This window comes from Pomacea canaliculata, linkage group LG7 (assembly GCF_003073045.1).
Source record: "Pomacea canaliculata isolate SZHN2017 linkage group LG7, ASM307304v1, whole genome shotgun sequence".
In the NCBI taxonomy this organism is placed as follows: Eukaryota; Metazoa; Mollusca; class Gastropoda; order Architaenioglossa; family Ampullariidae; genus Pomacea; species Pomacea canaliculata.
The window spans coordinates 30,579,214-30,598,453 of record NC_037596.1 but is presented as its reverse complement, the minus strand read 5'-3'; the positions used below and the strand labels follow the sequence as shown (position 1 = coordinate 30,598,453).

Below are 19,240 nucleotides of genomic sequence, written 5' to 3'. Positions count from 1 at the left end.
TTAACATGTTCAGTGAAATTATAGTGAATAAATTATAAAATCACGACTTTTTCAAAACTGTTTCCATAATGCAAAATTACATTTTCAGTAACATCTAAAAAGACACCTAATCAGAAGCAAACCATTCATAGTTTGTTGTTTTTTCTAAACTTTTGACATATTTTAACACTGGTTGGCAGAACGAAAAAAAAAAAGAAATAACATATAGAAACTCTTTAAGAATATTTGTGAAGAAAACTTAGACGTTTCTAACTGAAATTTAGAAGTAATCTCGAAGCTAAGAAATCAAATACATGGCAGTTTACGGAATAAATAAAAAAATTACAATAATATATATATATAAATCCTATGGAAAATATTTTTGGAGCATTTTTTATGTCCAGCAGAGAATTTTTAAAAAAACACAAGTTAATAAAAAAACATAATATTTATTATATTAAAGACAAAATAGGAAATGTTTGATTACTTTTAAAGAAAAACTGACCGCAAACAAAATCTGTCAAAATAATTAAAATTGCTCATGTTCTTGCATTAACAATGTCCAACACGCCTCTATTAACAGACTCTTCATGGGTATCTAACATTTGTTTTTACATCGTTCAGCACGTTAACTCTTTAACAAACAAATTATAACTGCTTAGTGAACACGCTTATCATTAACTGTGATTGCTTAGCTGAAATAAACAAAATAAATGTAGGAATATTGGTATCTTACTTGTAAAAAAGTACATACTAAAAGTATAGAAAGTATTCATATAAAACACATTTGATGTCTAGCAATCCTCAAAATTTAAAGAACTCATTCATTATCACATTAAAAACATTTTCTGACTCTACGTTTTTCCAGCTACAATGAGAAGCACTTTCCGTTTCGAAGCTATTTTCATTATGCATATATTTTTATTTAGATTTATATATTCAGAACAAAAAGAAAGCAATAAGAACTACAATAGCTAATCGGCCGATGATTTCTTTTAAATTTTTTTAAAAATAAAATGCTAAAGCTATTATACGGCAACAAATGTTTCTATTTTGACAATCCATAACTATTAACTTTTTTAATGACTTCCAAGGAAAAGCTTAATAAATGTAAGACACTACCGCCACACCGTGATAACTAAAAAGAACATAAAATAAACAAATAAAAAGCACACCAACAGGCACAGACAATTTTAGCAACTAGTTTATCAAATTAGCAAAACAAATAATATCAACAAAAAGCAATCTTTATCACATTAAATACATGGACTTTAATAATCAGATTGATAATTTTTATGCATTCTGATCGAAACGCAGATCAAATAAAACTTGTAAAAATGATTTGTAACACTTTAGCGCTCATTTACATCCTTGGTAAAAAAAAGACTGTGAATTCTAAGTCATAGAATATTATATTGAAGGATCTTAATCCGATGTAGAGTGAATAAAGAGCATTATACTATTTAACTGCTTTTCCTACACATCTCATTATTTGGTTCCGCCTATTCGTCTGGTGGTTCCTCTTCTGCTTTTTCTCCCTCTCCCTCACCCTCTCCCTCTCCCTCTTCCTCTTCTGCAGCCGGTGGTGGTTCTTCTTCTTTTTTTTCTTCTGCTGCTTTAATTTCTTGCACACTGGAAAAAAGTTAAAGTGGAGTAACAAGTTTTAACCCTCGTCTTGACGTCTGTTTACATTTTATGCATATGGAGTTATAACAGTATATGAAAATGTTTGAAAGTTGTCACAGGAAAAAAGTTTTCCTTTTTTTTCCTTAGCTTACACAATAGTTTTGACTCAATGCCGATATTAAGAAAGAATGTGTGTTTTACAGCATGTTTAGCGCTTTTTAGACAATGTGTGACAATATTGCTTTTTGCATGCGACAATAACACGGCAGACAATGTATCTTCTAACCCTTTATCTTATATTAGCTACGAATACAGTTAGTTCCCTCCCCTGACTTCCCTGTAAAAGACAAAAAAACATAATTAAGTATTAAAGCGTGAAGGAATAGGTATGATTAGCTCTAAACGAATGTTGATTTCTGCGATAATTAACTTTTTGAGATTCAAAATAATAGAGTAAAGTAATCAACTTCTTTTTTGTTTGGCTCCTCGCATGTCCTTGTAGTTCTTCGATATTTCTGTTTGTCTGTCTTTCTAATTGCTTGTATTTTCCCATCTGTCAGTTTCTAGTTTGTAAGTCCTTTTCTTTTTCAACTGTAGGATATAGTAATATTATAACACACCTCCGCCAAAGAGAGAACTGTTAATTTGTTTTTTTTTTTGCTTTTATATCCCCGTTCATACGTTTGTACACCTCAGTGTATATTTTTCTTTTCATGTTATACGTCTTTGTTATAAATAAAGTTTGTTTAAAGAATTTAAAGTGAATACTTACATTTCGGCCACTTCCATGGATTGTGCTATGTATAATACTGCAACATATCAAATTTAATGTTAAATAATTAGTTAAGAGTGTTTATGATTCCATGATTAAGTAATAGAAATAAATAGGTGTAATAGAAAAAAAAAACAAGTCCCTTAATTTCAGCACACTAAGAATAGAATATATTTTGATGTAGTTCACTAATTTCGTAAACAGGATATACCAGTGAATTATAATACTTCTTGTTTTTGCACTTTTTTGCGTCCCTCTTAACCGCTACCTTGAGTACTAAAAAGCAGTGAAGAAAAACTTTTTATATTAATCACCTTGCAAATCAGTGGCTGAAAAGGGAGATAATTAGAATTAGGTTCGTGTAGATATATATATTTAGGCATGACTTGTATTTCTATTAATATTTTCGCTAACTTTGTGAAAGAAAATGACAAAATATCATTTGTTTAAAAATCAATCTAGAAGGTAAACATAGCTAGCATACCGGAAAGTTCTGAAAAAAAGGGGAGAAATAGAAGACTGAAATACGGGAAAACCATAAATTGTACAAAGTCGAGATTAATAACTATGAGCAAATAATTTAAGTGTTCAAACATAACACATTAGCATTCATTTGTCATTCGTTTTTGCGGGAAAATGGGGTGGGATATTGTTCCAGCAGTCCCAGTCATTATATAATTATTCTACTCAGCGTTCTAAAGTGTCAAAAGCACTAATTCATAAGTAATTTTTAAATCATTAATATATACTTACTGCATAGGGCAATTATGATGGCAACTATAAAGGCAACAACCATTACAATGATTGATGCCGTCGCGGTGTCAAACATCTTTTTTTCACCCCCTGCGAAAAAACAAACAAATTTTCTTAGTAAATGCAACTCTGTGTAAAGTCTGTCGCATATCTGCTCTCGCCAAAAAAACGAATTGCTTATTTTAACATCTTTCGAGGCATTGTTCACAGTAAAATGAAAATATTTTAATCGTTTTGAAGCCACCTGACTACGTTTCATGCAATGTGAAGGCGGTTCTCGAGTCACGTGATGCTTAAAGGTTACCTGCGGCTTTTTGGGCCCTGACGGCAGAGAGGAATTCTGAAACCAAAGAATGTAAGTGAACAGATTAGCCTTAATATTTAGATTCTATTTCACTTTTAAAAGAGGCTATAAAAGAATCGTCACTATAGTTTTGGGTCGCTGTCTTGGAGCGCAGTAAATTGTCATCCCTATCACCTAGCATGATACTTTTATTTATAAACTAAAAAAAAAAAATATTAACTCATTTTTTATTATTGTTTTCACAATAATGGTTTCTGCTCTTGAAAAGGATTAAAATAATTTTTTTCCTTGACTAGTCGTTTAAAAGCTCTGACGGACAGTAATCGCTGTCCTAAAATATTTTGGGATTCAAAGAAAGTCTTGGTGAATAAAAAATGAGATCTATTCCGTACAATCATTACCATGCATAGAAAAAAGCAAACATCTTTGACTTCAAGTCTGTACATGTCAAGGTTGTGAAGTACAATAGGAAAGCTGTAAGAACAGGGACTAACGAAGCATATATGCGCCCAGACGAAACGAGAAATGATATGGTTGTATTTGTCTTTAGAAAGTAAGGGGTAAAGAAGTCTTCTCCCAGATTATTGAAATGAAATCATTTTACTTACATCACCCAGCCAGCATGATGACATGGTGGAGTTGACTGGCTATGAGTCATGACTCTTAATATAATGAAAAAACTGTAATCTGTGATCACTACCCCTGTGTGTGTGATCTACTTATATTTCAATGACTCTTTTGCTATATTCGATCCATGCATCACTTCGATTATTATTAACAGTCAATACTTTATTCTAGCCTCATATCATGATCCTCAACATCAGTATAATCGTAATTTGATCTATTCTAGACTCACAAAGTCTTACCTGACGAAGAAAAGACGAATACCAGTGGCAGGCTCCATCGGCCTGCAAAGTGGAGTCGTCTGCTCATTAGTTCGGGTTTCTTCCTAATCAAATTAAATTAGATCTCGTAGAATAGATGCCCAGCAGCCGCAGATCACTCGACGTCTGGAAAACAAGAAATGCAAGCATACCAAAGATGCATGTTTGTGAGCCTTGATCTTATTTTTCAGCGAGAACCTCACTTACGTGTGGGGTTTACGACAAGCCAGAGGCAAGCTAGTGTGGGCATTTCCACAATGGCTGCGACTACAACGTCTAGACTCTGACGTCAAAGTAGACAACGTCACAAAGTTTGCTATACTCGTCACACTTGACCTCATTTTGTTCGCCTTTTCCCAGTCATCAGAAATCAAGGGCAGAACTATGCTTAAAGAGCATTAGGTTTACACTAATAAGTTGAAGATATTTTATAATCGAATCTGCTAAAATCTAAGTTTATCAACAAATGAATATATCCAGTAAATTTCTCACTGAGCTTTAAATTTGGACTGATCTACCCGTAGGCTACTAATATCTAAATTTATTTATTTTTTTGTTATGACTTTTTTCGCGAGAAGAACGATTACTCCAGTAATCCCAGTCTCTGAAGGTTCATTTACCTCCCCCTATTAGATTTCTTTAAATCTATAATACAGTTTTAAAATGTATTACGAAGCGTGATTAGCAACAAGAATTTAATAATGATAAAAACTGTCTCGTGTTTGATGCTTATTGACAGTGTACCCATTCAACAAAACAACTATCGCAGAAATACGGCAATGTAAATGAAATTATTTAGTGCTGTCAACTTCCATTTTGAAAAGGCAGTGTGAAAAATATGTTTATTTGTGCGTGTGTGTGTGTGCGTGTGTGTGTGTGTGACCAAAAGAGTACAATAAGGTAAGGAAAATTTAGAAACAACTAAATCTCTTTGAAAAAACTATTCAGCCATATTGCAATTTATGTAAAATTATAATTCAAACGCCGAAGAGAGAGAGATTAAGAGACAGGAGGCGTGGACACATTTGCTGTATCAGTTCCTCCGTTATGTTTTGTCAGACTCGAAATGACTGGTGTGTGACCCTTGCTGTGTAATATTAGATCCGCAAGTAAAACTACGAACATGGGAGGCAACCAAGAGATGCAGAGTTATCTCGCCAACTATCAGGGTCATGATGTAAGATGACTACGTATCTGTTTGTGTGTGTGTGTGTGTGAAAGTGAGAAAACATTTGTATTGCTTTGTGTCATCTGTCGGGCCTGTCTGTGGAAGTGTAGCTGCCATCGCCAAGACTAACAAAGTCTGAGAAAAGTTTTCTACATTGTGGAAATTAAACTCACTAAAACGTCATTAAAATAAATAATAACTACAACAGTTGGATTTATACAATGTAAGTATACGTTTATTAGGAAAGAACTGAAATGTCAGCGACATGTAACACAAACATTATAGCCATTGGATAATTCAAACTGAAAAAAAAGAGAAAAGAACCTAGACATGAACCGTGATGAAAATAAGAGAGAAACAAAGATAAAAGTTGTTAACGTGGAGGAACACAAAATACAGTATAACATAGTAATTGATTCTCAAATGTATTCTTATAATACCATGTTTATTTTTCTATTGCTGTAGAACTATTGATTTTAAGTTTGTTTTTATCATTTCTCCCTACTTTCTCCTCCTCTCTCTTTATCTTTCTCTTAAAACAACCGAGAATAAAGTCAAATTTATGTATCAATGGAAGGTATAACTTGTTTAGATTGATGTTTCAGCGAAAAATGTTTAGAACCTCAGTTAAATATAATTCTATTAAACAACATATTTGTCCTGTTTTGCGAAAGTGCCGCAAAGCTAAAATGATGAGGAGGACTCTTTCTTTATTAATTAATGGCTTTTTTTAAAGATGTCGATGTCGTCGACATAGTTGTACTCGTGATCTGATTCGTCGTCTTCTTCCTGAGCAAGCTCGGCAGTGTTGACATACAGATCCTCTGTAATAACACAATAATGTCACAGCTTATCAACATCAGAGCATTTTGACCAGAGTCCCTTAACCTCTACACATATTAATAACAAACTTACAAAATGAAACACATTTATATGAAAAAAGAAACTGCGTTTATGAAATACCCTACCCCCCAAAAAAAAACTAGAGAGAGAATATATTTTAAAAACTGTTTGATGTTAAGTATTGGGTGCTTCCTTCACTTCAAGGTTGTGGGTAGCAGAAGAAAATCCATTGTACCGTAAATAGAACAGTTTGTCTACTCCTCAGTAATTATGTTAATTCTGTCTACACACCTGTCATTATCTCTTCCTCTTGAGGCATTTGCATTACTTCGCTTCTTAAATTCTCGCCATGATAATTATTTGTTGCGCCAGTAGATTTCATGTCCTCCAAAGACAATTTTATTTCTAGATTCTGCCTGGTGTTAGCGTCTCCATGTCTGCTCATACTTTTCTTACCTTGAAAAACAAAACAATCCTTTAATTAGAACGCCTGGTAGTTATTTGTATCCCATTTGCGTTTATTTCTTTAAATTTTTCACACTTCCAAACTTACTTCCAGAGCGAGTGCTACTCCTAAATACAGCTGTCAATGGAATGTCATTTTTCTCAAAAGAAGTAGTTTATTTTGCTTGTTTTCACGTGGTCTTATGACATAGCTATCGAAAACAGTTTATTAGGAGGTAGCATCAGTCATTAGGTCTTGATAAGCTTTTAACAGACGAAAAACAATAAATAGTTTGAGTACAGATGATAATTAAAGATCGTGCCTCTGCAATTCCGGGCTATGAGGACCGTCACAGCAATGGCAACAGCTAGTACAACAGCACTTGCAACAGCTGCACCAACGATGACATACAAGTTGACTCCAATGTCCTCTAAGAAACAAACAAATGATCATCAAATCAAATATGCTTTTGTCTTTATGTTTATTTACAATAATCGTATGAGTTAGCATCTACTTTTTTTCTGAATATGATGACATTTGATTTTAAACGTTACTTTTTTTAACTTCTCGTAAAATGATTAGTAACCCAATAATTGATTAATGAAGTTAATGAACGCGATATCTATTAAAGAAAGTTTATCTCAGTGACTCCATCCTCGCAGCTCTGTCGGCATCATCGAAATATTTTCAACTTTTTTGTAGAACACAATAGTTTATTATTTGTCACTTTCCTTTGATAAATATTGTATAAAAACATTATTTCCTTCATGCAATTTTTCGTGACTGTGGAACAAAGGTTGGCAAGGTCTTCCATCAATTGACTATGTCTGGAAGTATTTACAAGTTTAACGTACAATAGCTTGAAGGAATATACGAGTGCTACTGAGGTTTTAGTACACAGTGCTAAGAAATCAACAATTTAAAGCTAGCAAGCAAACAGTTTTCAAACTAGTATCATATACAAAACGTTCTGTTGGCCAATACTTACCATTATGCCTTATCATGAACATAAAAGGACAGCTCCCCAAGGTTATTCGTAAAAATGATTTTATAGAGCCCTTCATCAGCCTCTGTCATGTTGATGGTCGTGATGTTGCAGATTAGTAAAGAGGGAGAAGAGATGTTTTTCTCACACGTGACAATAATCTTCTCTTTTACTGATGTCCCTTCGTTGCTGTTGTTAATATATTGCCCAAGGTAGAGAGTGTTTTTGACTTTCGGTGTTGGGTATGCTATCAGTTGAACACTCAAAAGACCTTCGTTTCACATCAAGAATTGTAGGCTGTTTTTCGCCATTCTTTATCCTAGGAGCACCTAAACACAAGGCCGATAACTATCATTAGTCTTCAACATGAACAAAAACAACAACAACAAACAAACAAAAAGCATGAAGCCCACGCCTATCCAACCTTTACAAAAACATAAATATATGACACAAGTACAACAGATTAATGTATTTAACTTCAATTTAATCTTTAACCAATATTGGCACTTCAACTCTTACTTATTCTAAAAACAAACAGCTTTGTTACAGGAAGACAACTCCTACTGTATTAGTTATAGAACGATTTGGTTTACAAGTTATCAGTGACTCAGAAAGTTTGCTACATAAATTTATTAAATATTTTAGGTGCTAAAATATGTAGATATGTAAATTATGCACATATAATTAATAATATTTTTTTTCTTATTACAATAATGTTTCCATATTGTTTAAAAAGAAGTATTATATAGCAATATGATAAATGAAATGATAAATTTCGCCAGCAGTGTGGAACCTAAATTTGTCAAAGAAACCAATATATATATATATATACTGCTCACTATTGAACTATAAATAACTTTCCCTTGCCAATATGTACAATTTAGTCTCTGGAATACACTGGGTAGCTGGTGCTCGCAGAAATACTTACACTCAACGTAAAGCCTAATGTTACGACTTTCTTGTCCAACTCCGTTGTCCACCTCACACCTGTAGTCACCTGCCTGCCTCGCAAGGTGTTGCAGTTAAGTCATATGTTAACGCAACACTTGGATCAGGACTTTGAACTGCACCTCGAGGCCTGCTGGCGACCTCTTGCTTGTCGTTGGAAACACTGACAATCGTCATGTGAGGTGATGGCCTCCCCTCAGCTTCACAGCGCATGCGCACGCTCGAGTTTTCAGCAACGGTCACAACCGTTCTGGCTTCAGCGTTTATTTTGAAGTTCAATACGTGGGCTCGGTCTAAAATCAGGAAAACACCAATAAAATAACTCGTTTAAAGAGCAAAACATTATTTAATAGCTTAAGTTCTACTTAAGAAGAAAACAGAACTCGGTAGTCAAAAGCTGACGTTTAGGGAGCAAAGATACATACTAATAATTTGTTGGTTTAATGGTTTTATCATATTTATGTATTTGATTTTATATTAAGGAAAAATAAAGAACAATGAAAAGGTTCTATTTTTAGTTCTAAAATAACTTTACCTTCATATTTACAGAAGTTATGAAATATTCTAGTTTTATTACGCAGTGATTGATATGTCTTTTAAAAGATAAATTTCTATTCCATTATTAGGAACATAATTAATGATATATATGAAGACAAGTACGTGTTACATATATAATTAATGCAAAATATGATAATCACATTTTACAATGACTTCAAAGGCTGTATGTCGAACTAATGGCAGACGGCCATCACTGGACACTGACTCAGATGACACAATACAGAAGTATCGACCATTGTGATTGGTCTTATTTGCAGAGGATATATGTAACTGTCCGGTGACATTTTTAACCGGTCCAGACCATCTTGCAGAAGCAGGAGGAGGGTTGCTGTCAGCCTCACAGTAAAGAATGACTTGCTGGTATTGACTGACAACACAGCGACTTGGACTGGACTCCAGAGGTTCACACGTGTTTCCTTCCCATTTTATTCTAACCACAGGCCGATCTGCAAAGATGCCAAAGCAATGAAAGAGATCACAAGTTTATTATAAGTGGTTATATTGTATTTGCTATGTTTTATGTATTCGTTCCTGATAGTAGTGCTTTTAGCTTCATTATCTGTGGTGATGAGAAGATTGAAAGAAAAGCAGAATAACATGATAGGTCCTGGACTCTGCGTGATATAAATACTTTGCATACATATTCAACGGTTATTATATTTTGACCTTACTCCGCCTCACCTTCCCTCAAGTGACGCAATTCCACGTGTCTTTACATGGCCGCCTTTTAAGCAGAATCGTTATTTATCATGGACATTTTTTTGGGAAGAGTATTGGATTCAATATAAATATCTCTTATTAATAGTATTATCAATCACATCCCTCTGTCCTGTATTTTGATTTATTTTATTGTATATTTTTAATTTCAATAACTTTAATGCACTATATAATGACATTTAGATATCAAATGGTTTTTTTTCATTTAAAATATATCAAAATTAATTACGTTACTCCTTTGCAATCTTACAATAAACATCCATTGTCAATGTGTCACTGGTCACAATTTGCATTCTCGGAGGCTGTCCATAGCTGGCCATACACCTCACTCTGCCTCCATTGTGTGATCTGGTCAGGTTGTCAAAGATGAGGTATTCACCAGAACGGACGGCCACCTGCAGTCTCTGGCCAAGAGAAGTTAAGATGTGACAGACCTCGCTGTGAGGAGACGCATTTCAGTGTAACATTGGTTCCGCTCCATCAGTGGGTAGGCAGTGCTGGTAGAGCTTGTCTCCACAACGATGAAAAAAGAGGAGCTTGCTAAATAAACGACACATTCAGTGATGCGCTACTAATGTGGTAGAATTTTTCAATTCATCCAAGACGTTTTATACTCATCAACAAATACACAGCAACACACTAAGTATTCAATATACGTAACACTACTTAAAGGCATCTGATATTGTCAGTTTTAGCAAGTAAAGGGCTGAAACACTGAGATACTCATGCACAACGATACTTACAGACAAAGAATCATTGACAGAAAGCGATTCTGCGAAAAGAGAACAATATACTCTTTCTTAAATATATTTTTTTACCTTTTCTTTTGTCTAATGATGATCTATGTTATATAATTAATAGCAGAATTAATTATAATAAATTTACAATCACTGCAGATTACACCAAGCTCAGGTGAAAAGCAGGTATCATTGAAGCCAGTAACTGTCTGGAAACAGCCCAGTATGTTGGACTCCATGCCCGGTGCACACAATACCAGCGACAAGGAAACGTCCTGTCCTCGGTCCAAAGGATGATGGCTCCACAACAGTTGCTGCTTTTCTAAATATAACAGAGGGAATCAGAGCCACTCAAACAAATGTAAGTTTTATGAATAGAGGCGCTCGAACAGTAATGTGCAGAGAACTTTTTTGGTTTAAAAATTCATTAAATATTCATTGCCTACTTTTTTTACGGTGAAATCAAGCTGATGACAGGCAGCAACAGCGAGTTTTAAGACCTCACAAACAAGGTGAAGGGGGAGGATTAGGATAAATATGAATTACACATTAATTACTGTTCATTTTTGTCTCTCTTATTTTTTCTTTTATCTTTCTTCTTTATATTTTTTACTATTTTTAATATTCAGAATGATAATATCACATCTTTCTTTTCACGCATTCATTCCCTACCACATACACACACAGATGAGACACGTATACGTTCCTTTACTCACTCACACTTGCCTACACTTACTCACTCTCACTAAAAGGTCAACTTACGAGGGAAAGTTCATCTGCCTGCACAAGACTTTTGCAACGCTATTGCTGAAGTTACTGACACAAGGAGTAGTCCATGAACCTCTAAATAAATTTCAACACGACCCATATCCTGTCTTGTGCGCCGAGTACCCGCTAGACGAAGTTGGTTAGATACTGTTGAAATAAATTAAAAGCCCTAAAATCCACAGACATGCGCCATTTTGCAAGCCTGTTTTTTTACTAACAAACAATAAACCTTGCATGAAGATTACGAGTTTATGTGAGTTTATCTAATTCCAAGATACCTTTTAGAATTATGTATGTCATCCATGTTGTAAAACAAGATAGCTTCTAAACTCAGAGAATAATAAATACATGTAAATGGGCTTTATTATAAGTTAAAAGCTATGTAAGACAGACTAATAAAATTTATCTTATTATTTATTTTGTTGGATAGTTAAGATCCTATTCAAGTCATAAACACAAATGTGACTGCTTTCTATCAATCATCTTTAATTTAAATTTGTTAATATGACGTGTGCATGTTCCAGCTGTCTAGCGATACACAAAAACTGATTTATTAGACAACATGAAAACAGTGACACTAGATTAACAGATGTACATACTTCGTGGCATACTCTAAACAAAAATAAAGCAGTCCTCACGGACGGTGCAGACGACACCGACATCCTCTCCGTGTTTGCAGTTGTGCTGATTGTACCCTGCGTGCCTACACTGTGCCAAAACTGGTTTCTGTACCCGTACACCCCAAGTCGTCCAGCAAAATGTTTCCTGAACCTGCTCCGTACATCGCAGAGCCCACAAATAGTGCTTCGGGACTGAAAACAAAATATTGTACTAATAAAATTTATCACAGGTTTGAGAATCAGTTTAATAAGTAACCATCAGAAATCAAAAACTGGGCAAAAGCAATGCAAAAGTGGACAGAAAAATTAATACTTATCTAAGGGTTTGTGACTAAACTAAGTGGAGCAAAGTGAAAAAGTAAGGACTCGTTAATATCCTATAAATTCAATATTAAGTCATTTGCAATTAAACAGTTATCATTCAGTAGTTACAGAAATCAAGTCGAGTGTCGTGATTGCTGTTCAAATGAGTTTTTGGTTTCCTAACTTAGGCTTCAATGTTCGAATAAACGGTTTCATCAATAGCCACGTGAGATGAGTCTGTTGAAAGAGAGAGAAAGATAGCAGAATGAGAGAAATATTTTGAACATATTACAAACCTGTCAAATCCCAGCATCCTACAGGCCACCCGAGCGTCGTTTTTATCAAATTCATCGTCACACACTGTACTCCACACCTTGTCCGTTGTAGAACAACTCAAGGCGTCCCGCCCACCACGTCCCGTTAGCCAAACGCGCTGTCAGCTGACCTGCGGATAATTTTGAAAACAATTGAGATTTAACCTACTGAAGCAGACACATCGTCAACAGTTCTTAATTAAAAATTCATCCACACGTCTATTACACATACAATTTATTTGACTTAAGATGGCACTTTATTTATCCCAGAGAGCAATTCGGGGCACAGTGATATCAAAGTATTAAAAGTACATTTCCATATTCGCCAAACAGACAATTGAGACTATGGGCTGAAGCTTTCTTCAAAACTGGTACAACAGACGAGTACCAAGCAGCGGAGATAAAAAAAGTCACTGCACAGATTGCTAAAATAAGTGTAGGAATATGCTTCCAAGTCATTGCGCGAAGTAGTAATCTGCTGCAAAATTACCCCTTGACCATAAATCATTGCCAATCTTTTTTCTCTTAAACAGCTTCACAACTTGTTTTGACTGATTTCTTAACCCTCTGGGACAAGATGACAAGAACTTGAGCACATCTTTAATTTGCACGGAGAAGTAATGTTTCTCGAAACGAGTAATGAAAGCGCTAGGTAGGGCCACACTGTCAACAACTGAGATGGAGATGTAAGCCTTTAAATCAAACTTCAACTTTGGCCATATTCTTGAGTTCCTGCCAAGCTGCTCAAATTTTACCAGTGCCAAATTAAGACTATATTTTAGCCATATACTTTACCCTGGGCTGACCGATAGCATTCGAAAATTATGTCCCATGCTTTTCTGGTCATGGGCAGACCCCACAAAAAAGAATTATTTTTCTTTTATTCCACATCTTTTAAGCTCTTGGTCATCTATGGTTTGTTGTTTGGGTAAAGAACAAACTGTTTCGATGAAATAATGCAATATATATATATCAGGAGATTGCATTTACGAAGTCGTCATGATTCTGACATGCATCTAAAAACATCTCAATTGGTACACTTAAAACAGTGTTGTAATGTGGCAACATCTCAGCAGTCCAGGATTTGGTAGAATGTATTGCTCATCATACCGTTCTTTTTGTTGACATAGCAACAGACTCCTCTACCATGCGCTTTCCCAGTAATTGTGGCAGGTCTGTCTGATGTGAGTGGACCACAGAAGCCGGTAATATCGACATCAGTCGTTGTCATGTTTTGGTGAATGTCAACAAACAAATATATCTGCGGAGTCGAAAATTGTATCCCCATGCCTCCTAGTCATTAGTCTTGCCACAAAACAAGATGGAGGAAGCAGGAGTGTCGACATGTAGTGCAAGAAAACTCCAGATAACAGAGAGGGAGGAGCAAAGAAGAAGAAGAAAGAGTAGGAGTAATGAAACTGGAGGCTGGCTCTTAATGAGGATACATCCGCAGTCAGAAGTGCACTAAAAATATAGCAAAGTTCGTGCAGAAGATTATTGCCATCACACACGTCGAGTACCCAGCACGGGAGAAAAAAAAAAAACAAAAAAAACAAAAAAAGAAAATGTACAAGAATGTATAAAGGAATTTAGAGTTGCCGATGTCGCACAATGAAAAGCAGCCTTTAGAATCCTTCTTTTTGATCGGAAACACAACTGAAGACTCAACCGAGCACAAAGTTTCTAAGTGTGTGTGTGCCTTTTGAAACAGCCAGTTCATGAACAAGCCCTTGACTTCAATCTCTTTAATTTCTTCACTTCCCATTTTAGTTCCGTTCTATCATTCAGACCGGAAACGCCAGACCGTGGAGATAACGGTTGTGAACATCAGAGCTTGGATATTTGTATAATTTAATGTATTTGTGTAATTCTTATGCGCGTCCTTCGACTATAAATATGTCTACATCTACAAAGATGGCAGAACAGCAAGTAACAAAACTGACAATGTGACGGCAGATGTATACTTCAACATACCAATTCCACTATAGACTAGTTTCATTGTCCATACCCATGTTTTACGTTTTTGTCTGATAAAGATACTTTTATTCTCCTTTATCAGTTTCAGCTAAAACGTTTACACAACATTAAACAGCTAAGTAACGCAGAACCAAATACCATGACTGTCAAATCATAATGTTGATAACATTAATTTTTTCAAATGTTAAGTGTCTTGTGTGTATCTATATATATATATTACTTAAGAAATAAGTAATACCTAAATGTTAAGGAAACATGATATGGTTAGAGTATCTATTACTTTGTACAGATTCTATCACTTTATTAAAGGCAGCTAATTGAACCTTAACTGAAAACATTAAAGAAGTTGGCTATGGATATACACACACGTGAAAGGAACACCATGCAACAACCACATGTATGTTTTACTTACCCGATCGTTGAATCAAGAGATAACATATGAGACAAGATGCGATGAGCCTGTACATGATGATATCTGATGCGATAGACTGACAGGAATGTCAGACTGACTGGCAGGACATCAAACACAAAGTCTGCAGTGGCTGTGGTCCTGGTGTTCGTCGAAAAAAATAAAAGTCGCAAAAAATCATCCGCAGACTGAGTTACGTGAGTTCAGGGGTGAAACGGAACTGATCTTCCTTTTGAGTCATCATCAACTGTCAGTCCCACAAACACTGCATGACACAACTTCAGTTCCACCTTCGATATATTGTTCTTATATCTTCGTATATAAAATCCTAAAGTATCGCCACTCAACACCATTTAGTGGCTTGAAGAAGAAAATGAATAAGCTCAAAGCTAAATATATATATACAAGCAATTACTTTTAAACAATTAATGTTTAGTAGGAAAAGCGTCTTTTTAGAAAATTGTAAGTGCTGTCGTTCTAACCACAAACACTCCTAGACAGTAATCAGTCACACGGGAACAGTCCCTGGTGTTTGGAAGACAGGATGCGAATTATTCACTCGAGCTCATGAGAGCTGAGAGAGAGACCCGGCAAAGACTTCAGATTGTCCAATCAGAAGTGACCTTTTCCGGATGTACTCACAGTGTAATGAGCGTGAGTGTTACTGATGAAAATTGGCGTTTATATATCCGTTAGCTCTACATGTCTGGCTGGCGGGACAATCACGTCTGCTTGTCGTCAGCAGCTCGCAGCCTGTATAGAAATGTAAAGCCGAGATCATGCCGGAAGTGGTCGACCATCCACTTCGGGTGAAGAAATTGTAATACTTTGGTGAGGAGTGTTGAAGTGCTGCAGGGCGTTCGTGGACTTATATGTTCGACCATGCCGTGCTTGTATTAATTGTTACATTGATGTAACCTAGGCTCGCATCATGTATAGAAATGTATAGATGCTCGCAGCCTGTGCACGTGAGATCATTCAGGACGAAAAGAAAGGAGTCTTACCAGTACACTAATGACGTCACAGCAAAAGCTTGCAATCTATTTAAAATAAAATAGTTTGTGTGTTGATAGAAACAGAAATATCCATCTGTTTACCAATGCGTTGTACTGACTTAAACAAAAGGGAATTAACAAATAGGCAAAAGAATGGAATTTGAATAAAGCAGACAAAAATGCACGGGGTTTTAATAACTCCGTTTATATTAGGTCATAAAGAAATATTTATATATAATGTATTATGTGTTTATGTGTTTATGTATATGTATGTAAGTGCGTGCGCTCGCGTGTGTGTGTGGATTCCTTATTTTACTTGGAAACAGCGAGTGCGCCAGCATCCCTTGAAACTAATACCTTAAGACTGTAGCTGTGGTTTGCATCCGATCAGACACTTATCCACTAGTCCAATCTAGAAATGTACATCCGGGCTCTTTCAAGCTCGTGCAAAAGATTGAACACATCTGTGATATACCCAGGCCATACACAACTGTGACGAGGATGACAGATTGCACCAAAGTCTTCAATCGTGCAAGCATTTAGAAGCTAAGCAGCATTTAATTTAATAACATCTTCTCAGCCCAGTGGACCTCTCCACTTACTCATGTCAGCCTCCGGTATATGTCACGTGTCACACAGGATACTTTTGCTGCCGCTCTTGTTCCTTCTCTGGCCTCAGTGTTTGTAATAGTTTGTCACCATCACTTCTCACAACTACCACCTTCGATGTTTTAATGTCTGACCTGTAGACGCACTTTTTTCTTTATTTTTCATACCTTCCACTCATGTGTACATATGTTTTATAGTGCAGGAAACTTTATGAGTACAGCTGTTTGATTTTTGTGTCCGTCTTTGTGTGTGACAACTCGTAAAGAATTTGTGTAAGTGATTTTTCTTTGTACGTTCGTATACTTATGTGTAGGTGTGTGCATGCGCGCGCGAGCATATGTATCATTGAGCTGAGTACCTGTGTCAGCAACAGGCGACCATTATCGCAGCGAGAAATTATAATTAACGTGTACCAAGGGACGTAATCACTGTACGCAATGTTACACTGGTTAACGTTCTTTGTCAGCTTTGTACTCGCCACAAGTAAGGCGCTACAATATGTCGCAAGTGGGAATATTTTTGTTACAGCTGCAAAAAGGTTTTATTTGACTGTTGCACACCATCTAGTAATGAAGGGATGGCTGGGCTCCTGATGGAATATCGGCCTCAAGTAAATAATCAACACACGGTTGTATGTCTCATAGAAGATGTTAAAGAAGATTGAGAGGCTAATGTCTGCAACCCTCTTCAATCTACACATAGAGTGAAGGAAGTCGACTCATTCTCTTTGTAATAAATTTTGCGGTTTGTGTTTTGTTACCAACATTTATTTATCACTGACAGCAAATTTTTCAGCAGCTACACTAACTTTGAATATTTTGTTTTGATAGTCTTCACATTTCTTCGGTATACAAATACCGTTTCGAGTGAAATAATTATTTGAAAGCTAAGATTGTTTTTCCTGTATTATTATAAGCTTTGAAAGATTGACGAGCATATCTTTAAGACTATCAGTCGTCACATAGTCTGCTGAGTTCTCACAGTCGTTGTTAATCCGGATTTCATATGAAGACTTCCTCGACCTGTTCCTTTAGTCAAAATATGTGTCTAAGCTGTGTGTGGAGACCTCAGTTTCTTTCATTGTGTAGACTACTTTGTGTAGAACACTGTAGCACATGTAGAGTGAACGTGTGTTAGGTCCTCATCTTGGGTAAGGGAGATAACCGACAATTTCTGAAACAGGAAAATACGTAGTGAAAAATTCAACTCACATGACTTTCACTGTCTGCTATTTCATTGTAAGTCTCTGAGCAATGAACTTTTTTAAAGAAAAAGTTTAAAATTTCTAATTAATTAAAGGCATTAATAGTCTGTAAAGTTTCGTTTATGAAATTTTTAGCATTTAAACCAGAAAAAGTTGCTTATCGACAACAAGTGATAAAGTCACATCTCTACCGACATATCAAGAAGATCACTGTAGCAGTCAGAAAAACCCCTCCGCCAGTACAGGAACGAACGATTGCCAAAAAGAAGAATGATGTTTTCCCGGTTGATCTACTTCAAACAAAGTGATAATGGAATGGTTATATAACAATGAATTTTCAGCATTGATGTAATGTGTATATAGATAAGTCTTGAATTTAATAAAAATAATTGTGTTTTAATGTAGATAACTAATACACACCATTACTGCTGTTTCAGTTCCACGAGTTTAACTCTGTCAATACTGAAATAAAGAAAAAGTAATTAATCACTGAAGCTTCTGTTTCCGATTTGACAATAATATGCGCATCTATCTTTATCGCGGTTCTGTGTGTGTGTGTGTGATTGTTCGTGCGTGTGCCTTCGTATGAGTATGTTATCTACAAGTAAAATTTTTATCATATTATTATATTATATTATCATATTATTTTATCATATTATTATATTTTTTATCTTATCATTATTATATTATATTATTATATTATAAGAAGAAGGATTCTAAGTATGCAGTGAAATATGCTCGGGAAGGACATTATCTCATGGGTTATTAATATTGTTACTATTTTTCCCATATGGTTTATAAAGATCACTAATCAAAACATTTTATGAAAAACTTACTTTGAGACTTTCGACGTGTTATAATTCTAATTACTGTAGTATTATCTTTTTTCTGTACCATTGTATTTGAAAAGAATAACTGACTTTTCCTATCCATCCTCCAACAATATCGGTTATGGCACGAGGTTATTAAAATAATGCTATTGCCATGCCATGCCTACCCTGTCCTCATCCATAATGTTGTACTTGATTTATTTTCCAAGATGAATATTCTCCAGATATAAACACACAGCTGAATAATACTACCAACAGTAATGAAAAAAAGTTAACACTAATAATTATTACAGCGTTTCACACACTAAAGTTACATCATGTTCTGCAAATTAGTTTCTTCTGCTTTACAAAGTACGATTTCACAAAGTCTTTAGACAAAGCTTTACATCTGACTTGATCGAAGGTGAATTCAAAGTGACCTAAGATTAAGGCCAGCAATAGTCTGTACCTTGATTACTTACTGCTGTTTCACTTACCTCAGATGTACTTCTG

General features: G+C 35.3%; 2 protein-coding genes and 1 long non-coding RNA gene across 4 annotated transcripts in view; all 3 read right to left on the bottom strand.

The window, feature by feature from the left end:
* Positions 1-988: 988 nt before the first annotated feature.
* Positions 989-4,633, bottom strand: LOC112569381. The gene is made up of 6 exons (XM_025247179.1): positions 4,526-4,633; positions 4,301-4,444; positions 3,435-3,470; positions 3,131-3,220; positions 2,378-2,414; positions 989-1,611 (listed from the first exon to the last, which is right to left on the bottom strand). The coding sequence occupies exons 2-6, from the start codon at positions 4,365-4,367 to the stop codon at positions 1,482-1,484; spliced, it is 360 nt and encodes a 119-aa protein (XP_025102964.1). The 5' UTR covers positions 4,368-4,444; positions 4,526-4,633; the 3' UTR covers positions 989-1,481.
* Positions 4,634-7,090: 2,457 nt separating this feature from the next.
* The window catches only part of LOC112569314, an 86,811-nt gene continuing 74,661 nt past the window's right edge, over positions 7,091-19,240 (bottom strand). Inside the window, exons 4-7 of the mRNA XM_025247082.1 lie at positions 9,406-9,711; positions 8,688-9,000; positions 7,763-8,088; positions 7,091-7,204 (exon numbers count right to left, since the gene is read on the bottom strand). Of these exons, the coding sequence (XP_025102867.1) occupies positions 8,753-9,000; positions 9,406-9,711 (554 nt within the window). The 3' untranslated portion in view covers positions 7,091-7,204; positions 7,763-8,088; positions 8,688-8,752. The remainder of the gene's footprint in view (positions 7,205-7,762; positions 8,089-8,687; positions 9,001-9,405; positions 9,712-19,240) is intronic.
* Positions 10,612-17,260, bottom strand: LOC112569386. 2 transcript variants are annotated; one of them, XR_003100387.1, is made up of 6 exons: positions 16,463-17,260; positions 15,114-15,251; positions 12,707-12,855; positions 12,126-12,299; positions 11,482-11,634; positions 10,612-11,041 (listed from the first exon to the last, which is right to left on the bottom strand). It is a non-coding gene; the product is annotated as an uncharacterized LOC112569386 (long non-coding RNA). The 2 variants fall into 2 exon arrangements; XR_003100386.1 differs by lacking the exon at positions 16,463-17,260 and having other exon boundaries at positions 10,626-11,041; positions 15,114-15,728.

Coding starts and splice junctions, on each gene's coding strand:
- LOC112569381 (XM_025247179.1), bottom strand. CDS start 4,367: ATGAGCAGACGACTCCACTTTGCAGGCCGATGGAGCCTGCCACTGGTA. Junction 2,415..3,130: donor CATCATAATTGCCCTATGCA/GTAAGTATATAT, acceptor GATATGTTGCAG/TATTATACATAGCACAATCC. Junction 1,612..2,377: donor TCCATGGAAGTGGCCGAAAT/GTAAGTATTCAC, acceptor ACTTTTTTCCAG/TGTGCAAGAAATTAAAGCAG.